Source organism: Gymnodraco acuticeps, unplaced genomic scaffold (assembly GCF_902827175.1).
Source record: "Gymnodraco acuticeps unplaced genomic scaffold, fGymAcu1.1, whole genome shotgun sequence".
NCBI lineage: Eukaryota > Metazoa > Chordata > Actinopteri > Perciformes > Bathydraconidae > Gymnodraco > Gymnodraco acuticeps.
The window spans coordinates 1,510,196-1,533,712 of record NW_022990391.1 but is presented as its reverse complement, the minus strand read 5'-3'; the positions used below and the strand labels follow the sequence as shown (position 1 = coordinate 1,533,712).

General features: G+C 41.2%; 1 protein-coding gene across 1 annotated transcript in view; it reads left to right on the top strand.

The window, feature by feature from the left end:
• Window positions 1-47: 47 nt before the first annotated feature.
• Window positions 48-23,517, top strand: part of btr01 (bloodthirsty-related gene family, member 1) — a gene marked incomplete at its 5' end in the record, with an annotated part of 29,294 nt that continues 5,824 nt past the window's right edge. Inside the window, 8 exons of the mRNA XM_034224491.1 lie at window positions 48-277; window positions 420-546; window positions 669-839; window positions 3,425-3,520; window positions 4,227-4,457; window positions 15,067-15,089; window positions 15,237-15,367; window positions 15,464-15,642. Coding sequence (XP_034080382.1) covers window positions 48-277; window positions 420-546; window positions 669-839; window positions 3,425-3,520; window positions 4,227-4,457; window positions 15,067-15,089; window positions 15,237-15,367; window positions 15,464-15,642 — 1,188 coding nt within the window. The remainder of the gene's footprint in view (window positions 278-419; window positions 547-668; window positions 840-3,424; window positions 3,521-4,226; window positions 4,458-15,066; window positions 15,090-15,236; window positions 15,368-15,463; window positions 15,643-23,517) is intronic.

Genomic DNA, 23,517 nt, shown 5'->3' with positions numbered 1-23,517 from the left:
GACTTTGGTTATGGTCCTGGTGGTAGTGATCCGAATGTTTTTGGTCCGTTTCGCTGGTTCTGGTGTTGCTGGTTGTCGTGATCCTTGTGTTTATCGTCCTGTTGGTTCTGGTTCCTGTGTTTCCGGTGGTTCTGGTCTTGGCATTGCTTGTCCTGGTGTTGTTGATCAGTGTGGACATGGAACGTCTTCAGAGTCTGGAGGATCAGCTGAGGTGTCCCGTTTGTCTGGATGTCTTCACTGAACCATTGTTGTTACAGTGTGGACACTCCTACTGCCGGTATGTGGGATGGATTAGACACAACTGTACACACCAGAACTGTCCTCTCCTAACTTAACCTGTCTTCAACTCACCTGTCCTCACCTCTTGTGTTCCCACTTGTCCTGTCCTAAACTGTCCTCGCCTATTGTCACCTGTCCAGGTGTTGTGTGCGCTCATTGACGATGGACCTGCTCGGTCAGCTGCAGTGTCCTGTGTGTCGCTGCTCTGTGGATGGAGACAGTCCCCCTCCAAATGTCAGTCTGGCTAGAATCATTGAGGCCCTGCAGGTAAAAATACCTGCAATGCTGTTACTGGCTAAACAAGACATTTTCTTAGAAAGTAAAATATCTGACTGTTGAATATTTTTCAGTATAAGTATTTATAACATGTCGTTTTTTCATCCTGATAGGAAGTGAGTGTTTCAGGTGGAGCCCAGAAGGAGTTGTGTCCTCAGCATCACAACCCGCTCAGCCTGTACTGTGAGGACGAGCGCTCAGTCATCTGTGGCCTCTGTGGAAGCATTGGTGCTCACCGCGGGCACAAAATCACACCCGTGACCTCTGTCTACAGCCGCATGAAGGTAAACAAAATCACACCCGTGACCTCTGTCTACAGCCGCATGAAGGTAAACAAAATCACACCCGTGACCTCTGTCTACAGCCGCATGAAGGTAAACAAAATCACACCCGTGACCTCTGTCTACAGCCGCATGAAGGTAAAATAAATGGAGTGTTCAATCGAAACATAGTGAGACACGGGAGAGCTGGAGCTTGATGTCAAACACTGATGGTTTATTATCAAGTTAAGGTGTAGGATTGACAAAGACATGTGCTGCAGACTAGGGGTGCAACAACTAATCGACTTAATCGATTAAATCGATGACCAAATTAGTTGCCAACTAATTCAGTCTTTGATTCGTTGGTGACGTCATCACGTGTGTTTTACGCACCGTTAAGCTCCAACGTTATCGGTCTTTTTATCGGTACTGGAGACATTTAAAAAATATGTCATATGTATTATTGCTACATAAACATTATATCGCAGTCTTAGTGTCGCCAACTCGTTTCTAATAAGCAAAAAGACAAAAAAATGCGTCTATGGTGTATTTTCGATCTTTCCAATCGAGACGAGATCTCTCTCTCCCCCGTCTGTGTGCGAGGAGGCGGGGCAGTTTACACACACGCGGCTGCTACATGCAGCAACACACGGCGGGGATGGCGGAGAGAAGCACTCCAAGGTGTGGTTAAATGTTACCCGTCTTGAGGTGGACAAAGCTCTTTGCCAATAGTTAGTGCAATAAGAGTTTAGCATGTAAGAGCGGTAACACGAGCAATTTGTCTAAACATTTAGCAAAAGTACTCCACATCCAGACGGAGGAATGCACCGGGTTCCACTGTCTTTCTAGTAGCTCTGTAGCCCCATCCACGAGTAACGTTTCCACGTCAGGTATTATGTATGCTAGCAGCAACACACAGAGTTAACTCAATGATACAAACATGGGTTAATGATTAGAGGTAACAGAGTTACTCTTTATTTTGTTAAAGTTTCAGCTATTCTGTTTACAATTATGTTATCACATTATTTAATACGATTTGTGAAAACATTGTTGTTTCTTTTGATGTGAAATATTATTTATTTAATTTAAATAAAAAGCTATGTTAATTCTGTTCACAATTTGTTCAGTTAATTTAATAATATATGTATTTTTGAATCAAGTATTCATCTTTATTGTCTTCATTGTTAGTTTCCACATGCCTAAAACAACCTCAAGCTAAATCTAAAAGTTGATGGCTAAATAAGAGCGTTTGAGAAATTGTGCAAGGCATAATAGTCCGAATAGTCGATTAATCGTTTCATTAATCGATAGATTAATCGATTATCACATTCGTCGTTTGTTGCAGCCCTACTGCAGACACGAGGTGACACAGCACTTGCCCAAACCAACTCTGAAGATCCAAGTCCCTTGTATTTAGCTCTGAGAGAATAATTAACATTGTGCATACCAAGATAAAACAGGCAAAGCACTATAACACCTCTATCAGCTGAAGCCAACAGGATGGAACAGGGAGACAAACACTGAGAGCACAGCAGCCCAAGGTTGAGGCCTGTGCTCAGTGAGGGCAGTACAGACTGATAAACTGGGTCAAAGGTGTGGGCCTAGAAAGATATTTCCCCAACAGGAAATGGTTTACTAGGGACCAAACAGGCATCTGATACCATGGATAAGAGAAAACATTCTCAAAAGTACTCGATATCATTAGTACAACATTTTTCCAATAGTCATTTTTCACCAATATGATGTTGCTGGGTTGAATCTACGTCTCAACTGTTTGATCTGAAACAGAAATAGTTAACAGTGGAAAACTGTTTGGTGTTGTTGACCTGTGGAGATAAGCAGCGAAAAGCTCACATCATATCATTAAACACTGAGATTAAGTCAGTTTAATGTTCCACACTAACCAAATATTCCCTTTGTGTTTCCAGTGTAACCACAATAAGGTCAAACGTTGGTAATGTGACCAACACATGCCTTCTGGAATGTACTTCCTGTCTGACTTTGGGTGGTTGCCATTCTGGGCCGTACCAATAAACAGACAGCTGAATAAAATATCTGCTGTATCATCAGTTGTCTTTATCATTGAGTTCATCAGTTTAGTCACACAGCTGAGTGCAGCAGGATTAGTCAATAGCAGGTCCTAGTACTCTGCTGGAAAACAGTGAATGGTATTCTTTAGGTCGAACTGAATCTCTGCTCCAAGAGAGGAAGTTCAAGTATTTCACGGTCTTAATCACCAGTAACAGTCAGCAGTACTGTGGTGGTTCAAAGAGAGCAGATCCTGATGGGGAAGCTTTGCAATCACTACCTTGTCTCCGTCCAGTCCCCAGCTGTGGTCCAGATCTATGTTCCAGTCCTCAGCTCTGGTCCTGGTCTCTACTGGTTATCCAAAATCATGACTTACACATCAGGAGGAGCTCAGAGGAGATCCAATGATGTTTTGTGTTGAAAGGAGTCAGCTGATTAGGACCCCCCCTGGATGCTGGGCTGACCCTCAAAGAAGATTTGTTAGGCCACATTTGCAACCACAGCATATGGACCTGTTGAAGAATTCTGCTCAATTAATCTGTTTTAAGTGATGTCTGTCTGTCTGTCTGTCTTTCTATTAGGAGGACATTTCCTGTCTGATGACTGAGTTCCAGAATCAGAAACGTAAACTTGAGGATCAGATCTGTAAAATGGCATACAACAAGTCAAGGATCACAGTGAGTGATATCTCCTTTTCACACCATAAACCATCATGATGTTTCTGTTTTGAGGAGAGAGAAAAAAGAGAGATGAGTGATTGTGGTGTCTCCTGGTATTCAAAGATGTAAACACCATGGAATTTTTTTTATTTAAAAGCATTTAATTATTGGTAAGTTGGTCATTTTATTATGGGGCTCTATGGAGATTGATTCTCTTTTGAAGCCTGTCTAAGGGGTCATTTAAAGATCCTCAGTTTATAGAACTTACAAAGAAGCTTCATTGCACAGCGCCACACACTTGGTTGTGTCTCTCTAAGGTCAACAGTTTAGGGCGGGGTGCGGCCCCTCTCCTTAGCTTAGCCTCTGCCTGTAAATCTGGGTGTACTGCTGGAAGGAGTGGGGGGTCAGGGGGTCTGTGCTGGGTTGTTTTGGTCTCGTTAACATTTGCTGTGGGGTGTTGGTGATGCTGCAGTGGTTTTGGTGTCCTAGCCACCCTTGCTGGTCTACTTGACTTTCCTTGAACATATGAAGGAGGTCATGCAAAAGTGGTTTGGAAACACATATTTCTATGACTACTTGAGGTTTACCCTGATCAACTAATCACAGCGTCTGATTGGCAAAGTGATGATGAGCATGTCAGAGTTTTTCTGGAAATGCTATTGATCTCAGTTTCTGTCAAACTAAAGGGGGAAACCATCTGACCTGCTTCTCTCTGTCCAATCAGAATGAGTCTGATGTGCTGAAATGGGTGGTGAGGAAGGAGTTTGGTGAACTGCGGCGCTGCCTGGAGGTGGAGGAGGCGGGGTTCATGCAGCAGGTGGAGACGTCAGCTGCAATTCTCATCTCTTCCCTCCAGAACCAGACGGATCAGTTAAACCTGAACCTGAGCCGGCTGCAGGAGGCAGAGAACACCCTGCAGGACCTGAGCAACGAGGGACACTTGGACTTCATAGTGGTACTGTTGGTCTGTTGAGAGTCTCTGGTCCGTCCAGTATGTAGGGAGGGACAACTGGGCTGTGGTCCTATAGTACAGTTTTCAATGTTTCCTTTCCTATCTCATTTAGAAAAGGATACACTGGGCCATCCTCTATGCCCACAGTCCCATTAGGCCATCAAATACATTTACGCAGCGTCCACACGGCGGCGTGCATTGAAGCTTGCCGGTGAGCTTGTCTGAAACTCGACCAACAACCAATCACATGAATCTCCCGCCCCAGACACACAAGCATGCGGTTTGATTGGCTAGATCTTGTACTGGCATATGATTTGATTGGCTGACGCTTCCGCGAAGCTTCAAAAGTTGAACATTACTCTTTTTGAAGCGAGCAACGCGAGCAAAGTGAAGCAACGCTCCCACAATGCAGTTCGGCAAAGCGTGACGTCACCCCATTCAAAGTGAATGGGCAGAAGCGTTGAAGCTTCAACACACGCCGCCGTGTGGACGGATTCTTACGGTTGCTGTTTATCTCTGCACTATGGAAGAGTTGAAAATATCCTTCTTGTGGGGTATGATACGTCTGTATGATCGCTCTTTCTTTGACCTCTTGGCATTTTCAATTCAAATTTTTGAGGCCAAGAAAAAATATGTATGAAATACATAGAAAAGACTAGATGTTTTTGACTGTCTATGATTTAGAACAGTGGCTCCCGATCTTTATTGTCTCATGTACCCAGGGCCAGACCGTGGCATAGGCAGTATAGGCGATTGCTAAGGGCGTTCCATCCGTGAAGGGTGCCGCAAATGGGGGGAGAAAAAAACCCAAACAAATTAGATAACAACATAACTAAGCCTACATTGCGTACAGTGCTCAAACACTGTCCCCCCTGCTTTGAGAGAGTGTGTGTGTGTGTGGTACAAGCACATTTTGTGAGTGAGCGAGAGAGAAAGAGGGAGAGAGAGAGCACACACACAGGTTAGCATCTGGTGCTATAGCTAGCTGCCCTAACTGATATGAGAAGCTTTTCTACAACAAGGTGGAGGAGAGTCCTCTCCAGTCTGACTGAGAGGCTCAGATAACTAAAGCACAGACTGAGAGGCTCTGACAGCTCAGACTGAGAGGCTCAGATAACTACATCTCAGACTGAGAGGTTCTGATAACTACAGCTCAGACTGAGCGGCTCTGATAAATTCAGCTCAGACTGAGAGGCTCTGATAAATACAGCTCAGACTGAGAGGCTCTGATAAATACAGCTCAGACTGAGAGGCCCTGATAACTACAGCTCAGACTGAGAGGCTCTGATAACTACAACTCAGACTGAGATCTTCTGATAACTACAGCTCAGGGAGGTAAAGGACCAGAGGTTGCGTTAACCGAATATTTTCCGTCCATTACGGATTTTATTTAACAATGACGGAAAAATCTGAAAGCAGTCCGTAATTTTGACAGATTAGAACAAACTCGGAACAGCGCCAAAGTTTCCCCGCTGTGAGGCTCCGGTGTTATGCATGCCCGCCAAAAAGGAAATTCTATTGTTTCCAAACCTAACTTTGCCGTACAAATCATTGAAATGTCTGGGAGTTTTCGCTTTACGCTGTGCGCGCTCCCGCTAGGTACAGTGGGCATGCATAACCCCGGCGCTAACAGTTCACAAGCGTGCGTCCCAGGGGCGTTTCTTGGACCTGGAAACATTCGGGGCTTAGCCCACAGTGGCTGCGCCAGAGATTTGCTTTTGGGGGTGCTGTGGGGTAGCTTGACATTTCATAGAGGCTGCTCAAACATGTAGGGTTTCCCATTAAGGTACCGGGCGCTACAGTGGAACACTCCCCACACGCACATACACAGTATACCCGCGTCTGTCCGTCCTGGGAGAGGGATCCCTCCTATGTTGCTCTCCCTGAGGTTTCTCCTATTTTTCCCTTTAAACTGTGGGTTTTCTCCGGAAGTTTTTCCTTGTACGATGTGAGGGTCTAAGGATAGAGGGTGTCGTATTGTCATACTGATATTCTGTACACACTGTGAAGTCCACTGAGACAAATGTAACATTTGTGATATTGGGCTATATAAATAAACATTGATTGATTGACAGTTACAATGAAGGCTCGATAATCAGCTCACGGCATATAGGTGTAAGCAGGGGTAAAGTGCTATTTTTACAAGTGGGGAGTGGACCTAACACCCTATAGGGGGGGACGGGCGAATGCTCCCCCTGTTGGAGCACCACCCAATGGCGGTGGTGGAAGGTTCACCTCTGCTCCGTGCATCCCTTGATGACTGATGAGCTGGTCAAATTTATAAAAGAAGGAACTCAAAGCACCAGAATAAAGGTTAAACAATAATCTGTTTTAATGGTAAAAGCAACAATACACAATACAGAGCACTCTGCAATAGTACAAAATACAGAGCACTCCGGGCTCAATTCCTACCACCGTGTGATATACGTACCACGACAGCCAGTCAGAAAAAGAGCGCAGAGCATGAGAATATCATAATATTTATACACACAAGTGGGGAGGAGTTGTGTTGGATGCTCCTCCCTAGCTATTTGTTATTGGCGATTTCACTTCTGGGCGAGCCCTAGACCGTGAGCTGGTAGGTCTCCATTGGCCAGTTTCACTTCTGGGCGGGACCAATACAGCAAATCAGAGTTCTGGGAAAAAGTATTTTATTTCTGAACAGAGCGTGAGAGCTTTGGAAGTAAACAAGGACAGAGTCAATCGTTATCTTGCACCTGAGTTCACTCCTTTACTTTCCCAAGGAATATTTCACACAAACTATTCTTTCCCAGACAATCAAACATTGTACCCAGATATATTGGTGCCTGAGATTATATTGGCCCCAGAAAGAACCTTGAAAAGAATATGTGTGTGTGCTGGTATCTGGGTCAGTGAGTAAGTGAGAAGGTTATATATATATAGGATTACAGTAAAACAGTCCCAAATAATACATGTTCACTTCAATACAGTTTAAAATAATACATGTTTACTTTAATACAGTTTAGAACAATATCTGTTTACTTTACCCCGGGAAGATTTTTTAAATGCATCAATCTGGTGCACTTTGAGAGCAAAATTAAGAGATCTATGGATACATCTCTCAACACCCATATAAAACAACTGTAAACAGATTTTCTATTTCTTTATGGATATTTTACAAATCACTCCCCTTTTAAACTCTATTCTTGTTTTACTGTCATATATTTCATTTTTAGTGAGTTACTCAGATGAGTACCAGAAGACTCACCCCACACGAAGCGCGGTCCTCCTCAGTGTCTCCTTCACTGTCCTATTTACATTTATTGCATCCTTCACTGACCTCATTTACACTTCTTGCATGCTAGATGATGAAGATGATGGAGATGCACCTCCCTGTCTCTTTTTAAGCATCCAATATGCTTTCTCCAAAAGTTGTTGCCAAAACTGTGAAGTCCTTGCATTTCCTGAGGCCAAGTTGAAGGATCAAATACTAAGAAATGATCACATGACTTGAATTCATATCTGATTTCAGATGTGGGAAGTACACTTATTCAAGTACTGTACTTAAGTACAATTTTGAGATATTTGTACTTAACTTGACTTTGATGCTACTTTGTACTTCTACTCCACTACAGTTCAGAGGTAAATGGTGTACTTTTACTCTACTATATGTATTTAATACCTTTAGTTACTTTACAGATGTGGATGAATGATGTGAAATATAATCAAGTGTTAAATCAGACTTTAATTCCACCTGGAGTCAATCCACAAGCTACCCTGCAGTATACAAAGTCATTCAAACTAGCTGCACCTTACCAGCTTTGAGAACACTTTAATGATCAATCATTATAAAACATATCATATATATTATTCTGAAATGGACCAATCTGCAGAACTTTTACTTTTGGTACTTTAACTATATTTTGATAATACTTTTCTAAGGTTACTTGAGTAACATTTTGAATGCAGGACTTTTACTGTAACAGAGTATTCCTACACAAGTTCTGAGTACTTCTTCCACCTTTGTCTGATTTCAAACTCTTCCATTAACACCCTGAGTAAGTTTGTTGTAAAAAAACTGCAGAAGCTTGACCACAGAGCGTTGTGATCAGCTGATTTTGCGCAGTTCTCCAGTGTGTGCGCGGGGCACATAATGTGCACAGGGGAGTCTCCCACTGCAGCCAGTTGGCGGAGTTTTGGCACAATTCTGTTGTTCATACCGACGTTAACCCTGTCTGTGCACACGGTGAACAACTCTGTCGTCCAGTGATCTAAGCCTCTGCCTCCTGTAAAGCTTCACAGGTCCGTCGGTTATGGCCTGCGCGGCTCGGCCAGCACCCAGGTCAATCAGTCATAGAAAGTCTGAAGATGGCAACGTAGCTGCTTAATGTCTTTGTTTTTTTTTACCTGTCTCGTAGTTTACTCCATTGAGTGTGGACAATAAATACGTCTAGACTAAATATGTGTTTTTGTTTTGAGGTATGCAAAGGCGCGTAATGACACAAGTGACATTACGCAATTCAGATTTGGGCCCCGAATGCCCAGGGGCCTCATTTATAACGCTGTGCGTAGGATTCACGTGGGAAGGTTGCTTACGTAGTAGAAATTGTTGGAGTTAGGGTGGTTCTAAAACCCCCCTCGGCTCCGCGTGTTCGTTTGGAGAGCATCTTGTAAAATCATAAAGGACCAGATACAGGGTTAAACAATAATCTGTTTTAATGATAAACGGTAAGAATACATTACACTTTCAAAGGGGTGGGGTGGGCCCAACCCCTGCTCTGGTCCAAATGCCGGGAGAACCTTATCGTCTTGACGGCAAGAGAAAAAGAGAGCGAACACACGAACACAGACAGGAGATACAGAGGTACCACGGGAAGGAGCCGGGGGAGATTCTCCTCCCACAGAGCCCATCCTGCAGCGTTTCAGAAACTTCAGTTGTGTCTAACGGAGCGTCCACACTACAGCTTCAAAAAAAGCTTGGAGCTGGGCGTGTCTGAAGCTTGGGGATTTTATTCTAGCAACGCGACCAACAACCAATCACATGAATCTCCCGCCCCCGACATACAAAGCAAAAAACCCCGGGGATTTTATGCGAGCAATATATATATATATATATATATAAACTCCCCAAACAGGCGAAAACCTACCAGTTTCACCCACTGTCTCTGCCACCTCCCTCCATGACTGGTTCTTCCGGTTTGTATCCCGGTAAATAGTTCTGGTCGTAAAGAACCGGGTGATTTGCTACCGTAATTTCTCGTTTGGAATATGAGGAAATGAACTGCGGTCTGGCTCTCCCAGCTTGCATGGGATTTGCATAAACGGGATTTGATTGGCTGATGCCAGCTTCGAAAGCATCGGGAGCATCAAAAGTTGAACATTGCTCAACTTTTGATGCTCACGATGCTTGCAAAGCCATGCTCCGCTCCCCACAATGCAGTTCGGCGAAGATTAAAAATCTTCTACGTCACCCCATTCAAGTGAATGGGCGAAGCTTTGAAAGATTTTTTCATGCCTGTGTGTGGACGGGCCGTTACAGTCATTGCTTTCTGACGGACTTGATCCTTTTACTTCAGGTTGCATAGGGAAAATTAGTAGTAGTCTACTGCCATTGTGGGCGGTGTCCAGGCCCGGACTGGCCATCTGGAGCACCGGGAGGTTTCCCGATGGCCTGGCCTGTTAAGTGGCCTGCTGGCCTAAGGATTTTTTACATTTTTTTTATGTATGTATTGTGAACGCAACGCTGCGCAAATGTGGGTCTGACTCTGCCTCACAGAGGGTGACTGGCTGTCTACATGATGTGGCCTGCCGACATGGCCACTTTCATACAGATCATACTAATGCCCTCGATTGGTCTCTGTGTGTTATTCAAGCTCGGGAGGGTGTGTGTTAGTGTATGTGTGGCGCAAGCGACTGAGATAAAGTGCGTGCGCCGGTTACGTGTATTGTTGTTGTTAGCATCTGGTGCTAGCTAGCTGCGCTAACGGATATAAGGAGCTGTTTCAACAACAAGGTGGAGGAGAGTCCTCTGCTGTCAGACTGAGAGACTGATAACTACCAGCCTGTCCTCCTACAAAAAACGACCATATAGGTCGATTGTTCAGCAGCTAAATACGACCCAGAGTCACGTTTTAAAGTGTAGCACCTCTAGTGGTCGTGTAAGAAACAACATGCTCCTGTCGATTGCAAACGCTCCGGAGGGTCGTTTATTCACAAATTACCCTCTGGAAAATCCTAAATTGTGGAATAGTTTGGCCATTAAAATGCTTTTTTATTAGATTTCTAGCGAGAAGTGTATATTGTACTTTTATAATCTACGTCCAGTGGATGTGTAGGATCTACAGTTTGATAGATATACGAAGATAATTTGAGGTCTCGCCAGGAGAACGTGTACCGTATTCCATGTAAAGTTAGCATGGGTGAAAACAGTATTTCCGGTCTCGAAGTTTTCATAATAAAACCGGAAGTATTCCCCACACTGTCAAATGATTACACAGTGATATCTCCATTACTCATCCACTAAAAAACATCAGTTTATCCTTGTTAATTACACAATATTGATTGGTTTAAATTGTGTACAATGCTTTTGTGTTTTTAACCTTCGATTCGGAAAAACAAATAGTTTTTTCGGAGTTTAGACACTACAGAGTTTCCGAAGACACTACACTACCCAGAATCCCCAGCTATCGTTTGGGACTACAACATCCGCCTTGCTTTACAAACCCCGTGATTAGCCCTCAAGCTCTGTGATTGGATGTTGGAGTGGCAGTGCGACAAGGTTACGCCGAATGTCAAACAGCTCTTTGAAATGGAATGGAACCACGCCAGACTATCCAAAACTGGACTTGGACGGGTCCAGCCCATCCCTCCCCCACATAATTACATGTTTAATTATGCTGGCTATTGTGTGTTTCGCAATATGTTCTATGGCACGTCTCTACTGGGAATAGTAGTTTTATAAGACGTTTTCGTATTTCCCACAATTAGAAGTTGCCAGTATTAAACTGTATACATCCCTGGAGGTTTAGGGGATACGAAACACATTGGTGTTATCAAATTTAAAACATATCATTAATACATGGGTGAAAATTGCTTGTGCCCATAATGGGCAGCATTAATATACCCACATGACAGCTAAGGTCAGAAGAGCTTTATTTAACAGCTGGTCTTATGTCTGTGACCCCTCCTGTTGTTAATTGATGAGCCTGAAACATGCACTTGTCAAGGTTCAGATGCACATTTAGCAAATATGGCAGTAGCCATCGATCATCTTAAGATAAGATATACTTTATTGATCCCAAGTTGGGAAATGTTTTTGTTACAGCAGCATGTACTACTTTGTTCTACTCCACTACAATTCAGAGGTCAACCTGGTATTTTTACTCTACTACATTTATTTTTGTTACTTTGCAGATTCTGATTAATGATGTGAAATATAAACAACCCTTAAATCAGACTTTCGTTACACCTGAGTAAAATTCAGCCTTATCAGTTTGTCTGTTTTGCACATCCTCCTGTTAATATCTTTGGATGTCCTGCACTAAACTGTTTTATTGTAGAGATCACAGTATCTTCTTGATATTTTCTATTCTATATTTCTATCATTGACCCCTATTTTGTATGTAGGCTACTCTTAATATTTAAATGTTTTCATAAAAATTAAACTTATTCAACAACTAAATTCAATAACGTGCTTTAACCACTAGGAGGTACGGTTTAGACCAGTGGTCTAGTTAATAAAACATAATAATATCAAACATAATATGACTATTCACTTTATTGTGAAATTAAAACAGAACGGTAAAGGAAAATACAGTTTCAGTCTCTCAATGTGAAGCTTATGCATTGTACCATAAACGTTTATAGACCTGTAACAGTCAACTGCATGAGGAGTTGGAAAGGTAGTTCAGAAAATCAGTAATATCTTTAAAAACTACAAAAAAATCCCTTTCTATCAGCTGTGCACCGTTATGGTGTAAATACAGACTATCTATGTATTGGATCAAATATAAAAGTCAGCCGAATTAGTGTTGATACTGCAAGGAGACGTATTGTGTGAAAAGAAATGGAAGATGTTGTTTAATTGTTGATATTTTATGGTCCACGTCACGTATTCAGTTTTGGCGGCATCTCTTCCAGTTTGTCAAAAGGTCTTCTGATCAGGGCTCTATAAATACATATCTACGGCAGATATGTAATATTTAATGCAGCCGAACCGTGTATTACAATGCCGTTATGTCATGACTTTCAAAGAGAAAAGCAAGAACACTCGGAATAAAGTATTATTTTTTTTTTTTAAATGTTTTCCGATTTCATATCACATAAACACCATATCCCGACGTGCATTGCGGCGTGATTTTAGCCTATCAAAACCTCTGAAAAAAGAAATGTGTCTCTCAGAATCGAAAGAGAAAACCCTATGGGAAAAACACAAAAGCATTGTACACAATTTAAACCAATTAATGTCGTATAATTAACTAGGATAAACTGATGTTTTTTAGTGGATGAGTACTGCAGATATCACTGTTAAATCATTTGATCATTGGTTTTATTATGAAAACGTCGAGACCGGAAATACTGTTTTCAACCCGTAACTTTACATGGAAGCTTGCCGCATATACACGTTCTCCTGACGAAACCTCAAATCATCTTCGTAATATCTATCAAACTATAGATCCTACATAACGACTGGACGTGGATTCTAAAAGTACAATATATAGGCTACTTCTCGCTAGAAATCTAATCATAAAGCGTTTTAATGGCCAAACTATCCTACAATTTAGGATTTTACAGAGAGGGTTATTTGTGAATAAACGACCATCTGTAATGTTTGCATTCAACGGGAGCACTAGAGGCCGACAACTTTAAAACGTAATTATAGGTCGTATTAAGCGCTTGAACAAACGACATATTTGGTCGTAATAAGGGCTTAAACAATCGACCCATTTGGTCGTATGAGTTGGAGGACTTGTTGATAACTACAGCTCAGGTGAGGTAAATTACTCTCTGAGTGCTTAGATAGTTAACTTAGTCTAAGTTATCTCAGTGGGTCTCAAACAGTTTGGTCACCATTTATGTAAACACATATTTCCATTTGAGGGGGGAGTGAGATTAGTGAAATATGCATGAATAATAATTAAAAAAAACGTTAACTAGGTGAAAAAAGGTAAGATAAACTATTAAAACTTGTTGAGAGCTAAAACTAGTCTTTGCTTCTGCCTCAAAGAGGAGCAGGAGGGAGAGGAGGGAGACAGGAGAGGCTGGTTCAGGAGCACAGACACACTTACAACTATAAATGAACCAAAAACAAATAAATAAACAAGTTTCAATGTTTTTTTCATATTGGATATGGTATGTTCCATATGGGTGTAGTCTCTTTATTTCCCCCTCAAAATGCACCAGATTGATGCATTTAAGTCCAACATTTAAAAAAAAATCTTACCGGGGAACATACCCCCAGACCCCCCTATAGGATTTGAGGTATACCCCCACTTAAAATATGTTCACATAGGTTCCTAAATAGATTTGCACATTTTTTAAAATAGTAACCCATGTGCATATGTTTATTTTTGGGTAGATTTAGAGGGCTATCACTATGGGCAGCAACGCTGTAACAATTGACAAATAAATCCAGCAAAATGGCACAAAAAACTGGTAGTGGCCTAGCTGGGTGTATAATTCCCGGCCTGACTTATTGTCCCAGTCCGGCCCTGGCGGTGTCCGTCAAACAAAAAACGTAGAGCCAATCAGGAACTGAGAATTTAGTACAACTTCCTTTTCAATCATACTCTCTCACACACATAACTGTTCTTATGCCCACACCCTATCATTCTGTTTTATACACATACCTATATAGTCATTCACATGAACTATTATTACCTCTTATATAAGCTATTATTCGGCCTTTCATTCACTGCTACTGTTTTACATATATGACTATTGTTATTAACATGAAATAATATTCCCTCTTACAAAGGTTATTATTCTGTTTTACATACATTGTTTACCGATTACACACATACTACTATCCTCTTTCACATACACTATTATAACGTTCTATTAGATTATAGTTGTTTGTCAAAGACGATAGTGGTGTGTGCACGAGAGTATGATGGTGCGTTTAAGAGATTTGGTTTTTGTGTGTGAGAGAGAATAGTTATTTATGTATGATAGTATGATAGTAGATGAAGGAAGGAATGACAGTACGTTAAAGAAGGTATGATGCTGTGTGTGAAAGAGGCTCGCTGCAAAAGTTGAGCAATGTTCAACTTTTGAAGCTTCGACGGAAGCGTCAGCCAATCGAATCATATGCCAGTACAAGCTCTAGCCAATCAAACCGCTGCTTGTGTGTCCGGGGCGGGAGATTCAGGTGATTGGTTGTTGGTCTAGCTTCAGACATGGCAAGCGACAACGCACGCCGCTTTGTGCTGTGGACGGGCCGTAAGAGTCTCTGATCAGTCCCTATGTAATGACACCTGGACGTCATCATGGTCCTTTGATTATTCCAAGACTCAATCAAATTAATATCATTGACCAGGATGGTCATGCCAATATAAACTAAACAATGATGTATTTATAATGAAAAGTCCTGATTATTGATAGAAAAATCTCTTATAATAATAATAATGTATTCTTCTATTTGTGTTTACAGAAATATGGATCCATTGCTCCGAGGTAACAACCAAACAAACAAGCAATATGTTTTCAATGAACATGTAGAGCTATTTAACTTTCAGTAATAAATATTAAACTTCTTCTCTGTCCTGCCTTCTCCTCCTTACTGTGTCCTCGTCTTGTTCTGCCTCATCATTTCCTCCTCAGGTTCAGAGAAATACAGGAGCTCCAGAACAAGAAGGAGAGGGTCTTCAGCTCTCTGAACTTTAAAACAGATTTTAACCACAATGACATTAAACTCACCGTGTGGAAGAGACTGCAGAGAAAAGTCCAGCCAGGTTCATATTACTATATAACCATATTACTTTATCTCTGTTTGTGTGTGTCTACCTTTACTTCTCTAACTGGTAATATCCTCCTCCTCCTCCTGCCAGCTCCGGAGCTGTTGAGGCTGGATCCTCAGACTGCTCACCCCATGTTGGAGCTCCATGGGGACACAGCGGTGAGCTGTGGGGCTCTGCTGCGGAGGCTTCCTGATAATCCGGAGAGGTTCAGTTACAGTTACTGTGTCCTCGCCAACCCAGGCTTTTCCTCAGGGAAACACTACTGGGAGGTAAAACCCTGCTGCAGAGGCACATGATTCATTCACACACTACTGTTCTTCACTACATTAAAAATACTCTTTGTATATTTTGGCTTTGTGAGGTCATGATACATATTCTATGTCTAAAGGCCCTGACACACCAAGCCGATTTTGGCCGTCGATAGATGTCTGGCCATCAATGTCGCCCTACTGAGATTGGTGTGTCCCACACCGTCGTGTCTTTTCGGCCGTGCCGACACCCTCCACTGCCGATTCACCTTGTTGAATTGGCAGCGGAGGCTGTCGGCAAAATAAATCACTCCTATTGGCTGTTCAGCTTAGCGAAACACTATTTGTCTGAATGGGAGTGGAGCAAGCGGCAAACTCTGGGGCAGAGTCGTGAGACGCCAATAAGGAAGTGCCATAAACTACAGTTCATCTATTGGCCGATAGGCGATGACTGCAGAAAGGATGAATTTCCATAGACCCCCATGTTAAAATGCCCAACTTTACAGCAGTAATAAACATGTTTCTACCCCTGGATGCAATAAAAATTATTCGGGATATAGTTGGATTCCACCTTAATGATTATTAATTGTTGAGTGAATTGTTTTATAACGCAACCCTTTTATTTATATTAGGTCTTGAAGTTTTTGCATATATTAGGGCGTGGTCACTTTGATGGACAGGTCTCACTGTCAGCTAACAACAACTTGTCCACTCTGCTAGGCTACAACGTTAGCTAGTTGTAGTTACTGTACTTGACCCTTTAGTCGTGTTCGTGGTGATTGTGCCTTTTAGGGAATGTTGTTACAAATACCAGACAATTAAAATGTCGTGCTGTGCGGTTGAATGTACTAACAGAACTTCCAAGAAGTCTAAAATGATAATATTATACATGTTAACCCCATTAGCAGGTGTTTGTGTGCTTGTTATATAGCTTATTAGCCAGCTAAGGGGCGTAACCCTTTGTACATATATACATATACAGTTTAGTTTATGATTCAGCCTTGGGTAAGACTTTTATAGTCTATGGCTATGACACCCATAATGCTAAACAGGAGCAAATGTTAAAAGAGGACCCAATTATCCCAGTGGTGGCAGCCGGAGCTAACGGAGCCACAGGGGGCTAGCTCCAGCCGGCGTCCCGGAGCTAGCCCCCTGCGGCTCCGTTAGCTCCGGCCAGCGGAGTCCAGCGTTATAACTGGAGATCAAGGAATGCAGCGAAACGCAGACTTGGTTTGCCTGCAGCCCGCTGTAGTATTAGCTAAATAAATTATGTTGAACAAGGCTTATTAAGCTAAACATTGCCACAATTATTCTGCTATGTATTGGTACTTCTTTTATTTTATTAACGTGTGAATAACAAAAAATAGCTAATTCTCTTGCAGATTGTCTCGTTTGATTATGAATGTAACATTTATATAGTGGAACACTGTTTTATCAAAACCAAAGTGCCACGCAGTAACTTGGTATGCATGTATTTCATGTTAGCTTAGCTTCTTAGCCTGAGCTAGCTCTGTTACTTCCAGCTCGGAGGCAGCAGGTCCCGCCTCGGCTCCGCCTCTTTGCCCTTATTTGGATCAGGCTGGAGCAGTTAGACTCTGACATCACTGTCGAGCCGTTAGTGGCCAACTCCGCCTACTAAGGGCTTCTCGGCAACTCTGCAGAATCCTATGGGTGACGTCACGGACACTACGTCCATTTATATATATATTCTATGGAGTGGAGCAGTACAGTACTTAAAGGGGACCTATTATGCAAAATGCACTTTTTTATGTCTTTTATACATAAAGATGTCTCCCTGGTGTGTCAGGGAATTCACAAAGTGTCAGAAAACAAAACCCTCTCTTTTTTCCTCCGTACCCATATCTAAAAAAACAAAAAAAACAGGGGGTTCCTAACAAGCAGATCCAGAATGTTCGCTCCTATAACGTTATTGGCGACATCCAGCCGACGTGACACGTCCCAACCAAGCGGCAAACTCTGGGGAAGAGCCGGGACGCCAATACGGAAGTGCCACACACTGCATTTCATATATTGGCCGATAGGGACTGGCTGCAGAAAGGAGCAATTTCCATAGACCCCCATGTTAAAATGCCCAACTTTACAGCAGAAAAAAGCATGTTTCTACCCATGGATGCAATAAATATTATTATGAATATAGTTAGGTTCCACCTTCATGATTATGGATCTGTGAGTGAATTGTTTTCTAACACGACCCTTTTATTTATATTAGGTCTTAAAGTTTTTGCATAAATTAGGGCGTGGTCACATTGAGTGACGGCTCTGTCAAGTGACTGCTGCTGCTAGCTTCTTGTCTCTCTGCTAGCTGCTCCGTGAAGCTAGCTACAGGGACTCTGCCTGCTCAGCTCATACAGGGAACACAACTTGAAGCCAGCCGTGGTTGTTTGTTCTTCATGCTTATATATCGGACTATTGTGACTCGCTCTGCGGTTGAAACAGACGGTGCATGAATGCGGTTTTGCGGTAAGTGAAAATCGAGTACTTATTTATGTGTTAATGATTTTAATCGGCTACGTAATGAATGTTAAGGCTTGGTTTAGTGTGTAAGCGAGTGGTAGCTACATCGGTGCTAACGATGCTAATCGTAGCCTACAAGTTAAAATCTGTATACATAAAGGTTAAAATGAAATAGACAAGTGTTAAGCGTTAAGTGGGATAATACTGTAGAACAAACGGCTTCTGTTTGAGGTTGATAAAATAAGGTCATCCTTGTAACTTAGAGAGATATTTTATTATGTAGGTGGGAACTGTATGCATCGCTAAGGTTAATTTAAATTGGCTATGCTCAAGTATGTAGACAAGCTAACGTCGAAGTAGTGTATGTGAAATCAACCTCACAATAAGATGTGTGTATATTACAATTATTAATCTCATATTTCAAGATGATTACTTAGATATTACAATATGGTTGGTTGAGCTGGAGTTCATTATTGAGCTTACACGTTAACGTCACAGTCATCTGAAGAACGAACCCAAACCTTGTTGTTTTTATTAATTGCATTACCAAATGGGTATCAAATAAACAGTAAGCATTGGTAACACAACTTCCAAAGTTACAGTAAAATAAAAAGGACCCTGACTCGGACAATACCCAATCCAACATGTTCAACAGAAGAGAATCAGTTATATTGTTTGTACACATGGTACTTTACATATATATATATCTGTTTGTTTAAGGTGTCCAGGTGATGCAGACAGGCTGGACCAGAGAGTGAGAGACAGAACTGGACTCCTCACAGCAGTGAACTTCAGCACAGGTACAAAGACTCTTTTTTTCATACTGTACAAAGAATCAAGAAAGATATTGGTTTAAATGAATGAAGTATTGACTTTAATACACTGATATACATTCCATTAAACAATACTAAATACTAGATCAACTACACATCAGTTAAGTTGAGGGTTTTATCCATGCAAAAAGTTACATTTAGATATTTAGCAATATGACTTTGTCAGCTTTCTAATGTAATGTATTGAAGGCAAATATATTTAACACATAGTGAGAACTGCTACTATTTATCTCAATATTGTCTGTAAAAACGTGGTAAAAGTGATTATTTCAGTGAGACAACAGAGCAAGCTTCTACAGTTGCACTACGTTTTGATAACAGTTAAATATTATTTTGATAATAACATATATTTCAATGTTGATGGGCTTCATACTGTTCATTCATAATCTGATTGTCTTTGTAGCTCACTGTTGAAATAATAAAAAAACATTACAATTACAAAATAATTATATCTACAGCCCCTAAACACACAAACACACCGCTTTCATAAATAACACACTGCAATAATATGTTTTATGTTTCCTGTCATTTTTGTTAGGAAAGGACATGCCTGAAAGACACGACATTTTCTCCTTCTCTGAGGGTCAAGAAGAACATCCAAGAGGAACATTAAAAGCTGATGTTATGAGATTTTAAGACCAGTACAGGACATTCACTAAGAAACTACTTTTATTGTAAACACAGTCAGCTGATCGAATGCAGCTATTTCCACATCTACACTCCATCAGCTGATTATTTCTATTTGCCTCACTTTATGAGCTTCACATCACTTGTGCCTTGTACCGCAGAGTTTGCAACGTCACAAATAAATGGGGCCAATCTTCAGTCAGATGTGAATGTGTAATCTAACATTTTCAGTAAGAATAATGGACAAAAGGAGTGCAAATACAAATACAATTTATTGAAATGTGAACCAAAACTTCATCAAATGTTTTAAATAAAAAGCACATATGGACAGAAGGTGTAAACCTATTAAATGTATAAGTAAACACATTTAGTAGATAAAGTGACAGACTAGGCCTGTGCAGTTGGTATCAGCTATGCCCAGCATGGGCTCCTCCATCAGGCCTGGTCCTCCTCGCAGAGGAAAGACCCTCAGTCCTCTCCAAACACACAGACAGGACGTCCATCACACGGAGGTTTCTCCCTGAAGTCTCTGCAGCTCTCTGGACACCACGCTGTCTCAATCCGTCCACACTGAATATGAGAGGGGGGAAATGAAAATAATAAATGCTTTAGACAATAAAAAATATAAAGTTAACTGTTGAGTTGCTCAGTTTTTTTAGATTGTCAATACTATTACTGTATAACTAATATCTCAGGTTAAGAGGCACATTCAAATAAAGAAACGTAAAAGGCCACGGCAGTGTGCAGATGGGGAGCATGTTAGCTTAGCTTGGTAGCTTCAGCTAGCTCTGGAACTTCCAGCTCGGTGGCAGCAGGTCCCGCCTCGGCTCCGCCTCTTTGCCCTTATTTGGAGCAGGCTGGAGCAAGGCAAGGCAAGTTTATTTATATAGCACTTTTCAACACAAGGCAATTCAAAGTGCTTTACAAAAAATGAAAGACATTAAGAAAAAGGCATTTAAAATCAGTCATTAAAAAGAAAAGCTAATAAAATAAACATTAAAAGAAAAAATACATGGATAAAAGTTTAAAAGAAAAAGTACATGGAAAAAAATTACAGTGCAGTCTAAGATATGAATAGTTCAATTAAAAGCAGCGACAAAAAGAAAAGTCTTCAGCCTGGATTTAAAAGTAGTCAGAGTTGCAGCGGACCTGCAGGTTTCTGGGAGTTTGTTCCAGATATTTGGAGCATAATAACTGAATGCTGCTTCTCCATGTTTAGTTATGACTCTGGGGACAGAAAGCTGACCAGTCCCTGAAGACCTGAGAGATCTGGATGGTTCATAATTTAGCAGGAGGTCAGAAATGTATTTTGGGCCTAAACCATTCAGTGCTTTATAAACCAGCAGCAGTATTTTGAAATCTATTCTTTGACACACAGGAAGCCAGTGTAAAGACTTCAGAACAGGAGTGATGTGATCCACTTTCTTAGTGTTAGTGAGGACTCGAGCAGCGGCGTTCTGAATCAGCTGCAGCTTCCTAATAGATTTTTTAGTGAGACCTGTGAAGACACCATTGCAGTAGTCGAGTCTAATGAAGATAAAAGCATGGACAAGTGTTTCCAAATTCTGCTGTGACATTAGTCTTTTAATCCTAGATATATTCTTTAGGTGATAGTAGGCTGATTTAGTAACTGTTTTAATGTGACTGTTGAAACTCAGGTCAGAGTCCATGACTACACCTAGATTTCTGGCTTTATCTGTTGTTTTGAACATTGCACACTGAAGCTCAGCGCTAACTTTTATACGTTCTGACTTGGCTCCAAAAACCATTACCTCAGTTTTATCTTTGTTTAATTGGAGAAAGTTCTGACACATCCAGTCATTGATTTGTTCAATGCACTTACTCAGTGTTTGAATTGGAGCATAGTCTCCTGGTGAAATTGTTATGTAAATTTGTGTGTCATCTGCATAGCTATGGTAACTTATTTTGTTGTTTTTCATTATCTGAGCCAGTGGTAGCATGTAGATGTTAAAGAGAAGAGGCCCCAAGATGGAGCCTTGAGGAACCCCACATGTCATATTTGTCAACTCAGATGTGTATTTACCTATAGAAACAAAGTTGTTTCTGTCCTTTGAGTAGGATTCAAACCAATTTAGAACTGTTTCCGAAAGTCCCACCCAGGTTTCCAGTCGGTCTAGTAATATGCTGTGGTCAACAGTGTCACACGCAGCACTGAGATCTAATAATACTAACACTGAAGTTCTGCCACTATCTGTGTTTAAGTGGATGTCATTAAAGACCTTTACAAGAGCAGTCTCAGTGCTGTGGTTTGGACGAAAGCCTGACTGGAACACATCAAAACAGTTATTTAAATGCAAGAAATTACTCAACTGTTGAAAAACAACTTTTTCAATGATTTTACCTAGAAATGGGAGGTTTGATATGGGCCTGTAATTGTTCATTACTGAAGCATCTAGATTATTCTTTTTTAAGAGCGGTTTAATGACTGCAGTTTTCAGGGCCTGTGTAAAAATACCTGAGTGAAGAGATTTGTTCACTATATGAAGTAGATCTGAGGCCATGCAAGGCAAAACATCTTTAAAAAATCCTGTTGGAATAATATCAAGGCAGCAGGAGGAGGATTTCAGAAGTTGTATAATGTCCTCTAGGTTTTTATCATTAATCTGATGGAATTGTGTCATGGTGTTTGAATTTTTGTTAAGTGGACACAGAGACAACACATTTGCTGTTCCTGATGCAGAGTCACTGACTGCTTGTCTGATTTTCTGAATTTTGTCAGTGAAAAAGGAGGCAAAATCATTGCACGCCCTGGTGGATAGAAATTCAGAGGCTACTGATACTGGGGGGTTAGTTAGTCTGTCGACGGTAGCAAACAAGGCACGTGCGTTGTTTTTGTTTTTGGTAATGATGTCAGAGAAGAACGATTGTCGTGCGTTTTTCAATTCCAAATTATAAAGGCCAAGTCTCTCTTTATAGATTTCAAAGTGAACCTGGAGATTTGTTTTTCGCCACCTGCGTTCAGCTTTTCGACATTCTCTTTTTCCTGTTTTCACGCTCATGGCCTTTCTCCATGGAGATATTTTCTTGCCAGACACTTCCTTTACCTTAGTTGGAGCAATGGCATCTATAACATTTTTAATTTTTGAATTAAAATGATCTACTAGCTCATTTACTGAGATGTTAGCAGGGGCAAGTGTGGAAGAAAAATTCTGAGTAAACATTTCCCTAGTATTTTCAGTTAAATATCGCTTTGTGGTTACCTCTTTTTGAACATTTTTGTGAACAGAAATAGAGCTCTCAAAGAAAACACAGGAATGGTCAGAGAGTGCAACATCAGTCACCACAACCTTAGAGATATTCAGACCCTTTGAGATAATTAAGTCCAGAGTGTGCCCCTTATTGTGCGTGGGCTCCGTCACATGCTGAGTCAGTCCATAGCTATCAAGAACACAAAACAGTTATTTTGCCCCTCTGTCCTGGGGGTTGTCAACATGGATGTTAAAATCACCAACAATGACTCCACGGTCAAAGTCAATACACACTATAGACAGCAGTTCAGTAAAGTCATCAAAAAAGGTTGCACAGTATTTGGGTGGTCTATAGATATTTAGGAACAGAGCTCGAGAGGAGCATTTCAGCTGAAGGGCCACATATTCAAAAGAATCAAAGTTTCCATACGATGTCTTCCTGCATTGAAGGGAATCATTGAACAGAATAGCAATTCCACCCCCTTTCTTATGCATTATTTCCTGACTCATAAAACTAAAGTTGGGAGGGGTTGATTCGATAAGAACAGCTGCACTGTTATTTTGTTCAATCCAAGTTTCTGTTAAAAACATAAAATTGAGATTGTGCTCAGTGATAAAATCATTGATTAAAAATGTTTTTCCTGCCAAAGATCTGACATTTAATAAAGCTAGTTTAAGTTTGTTAAACACACTATCAGTCAGGTTTTTTGTAACAAGCTGTGGCTGACATGGAATCACTGCTAAATTAGATA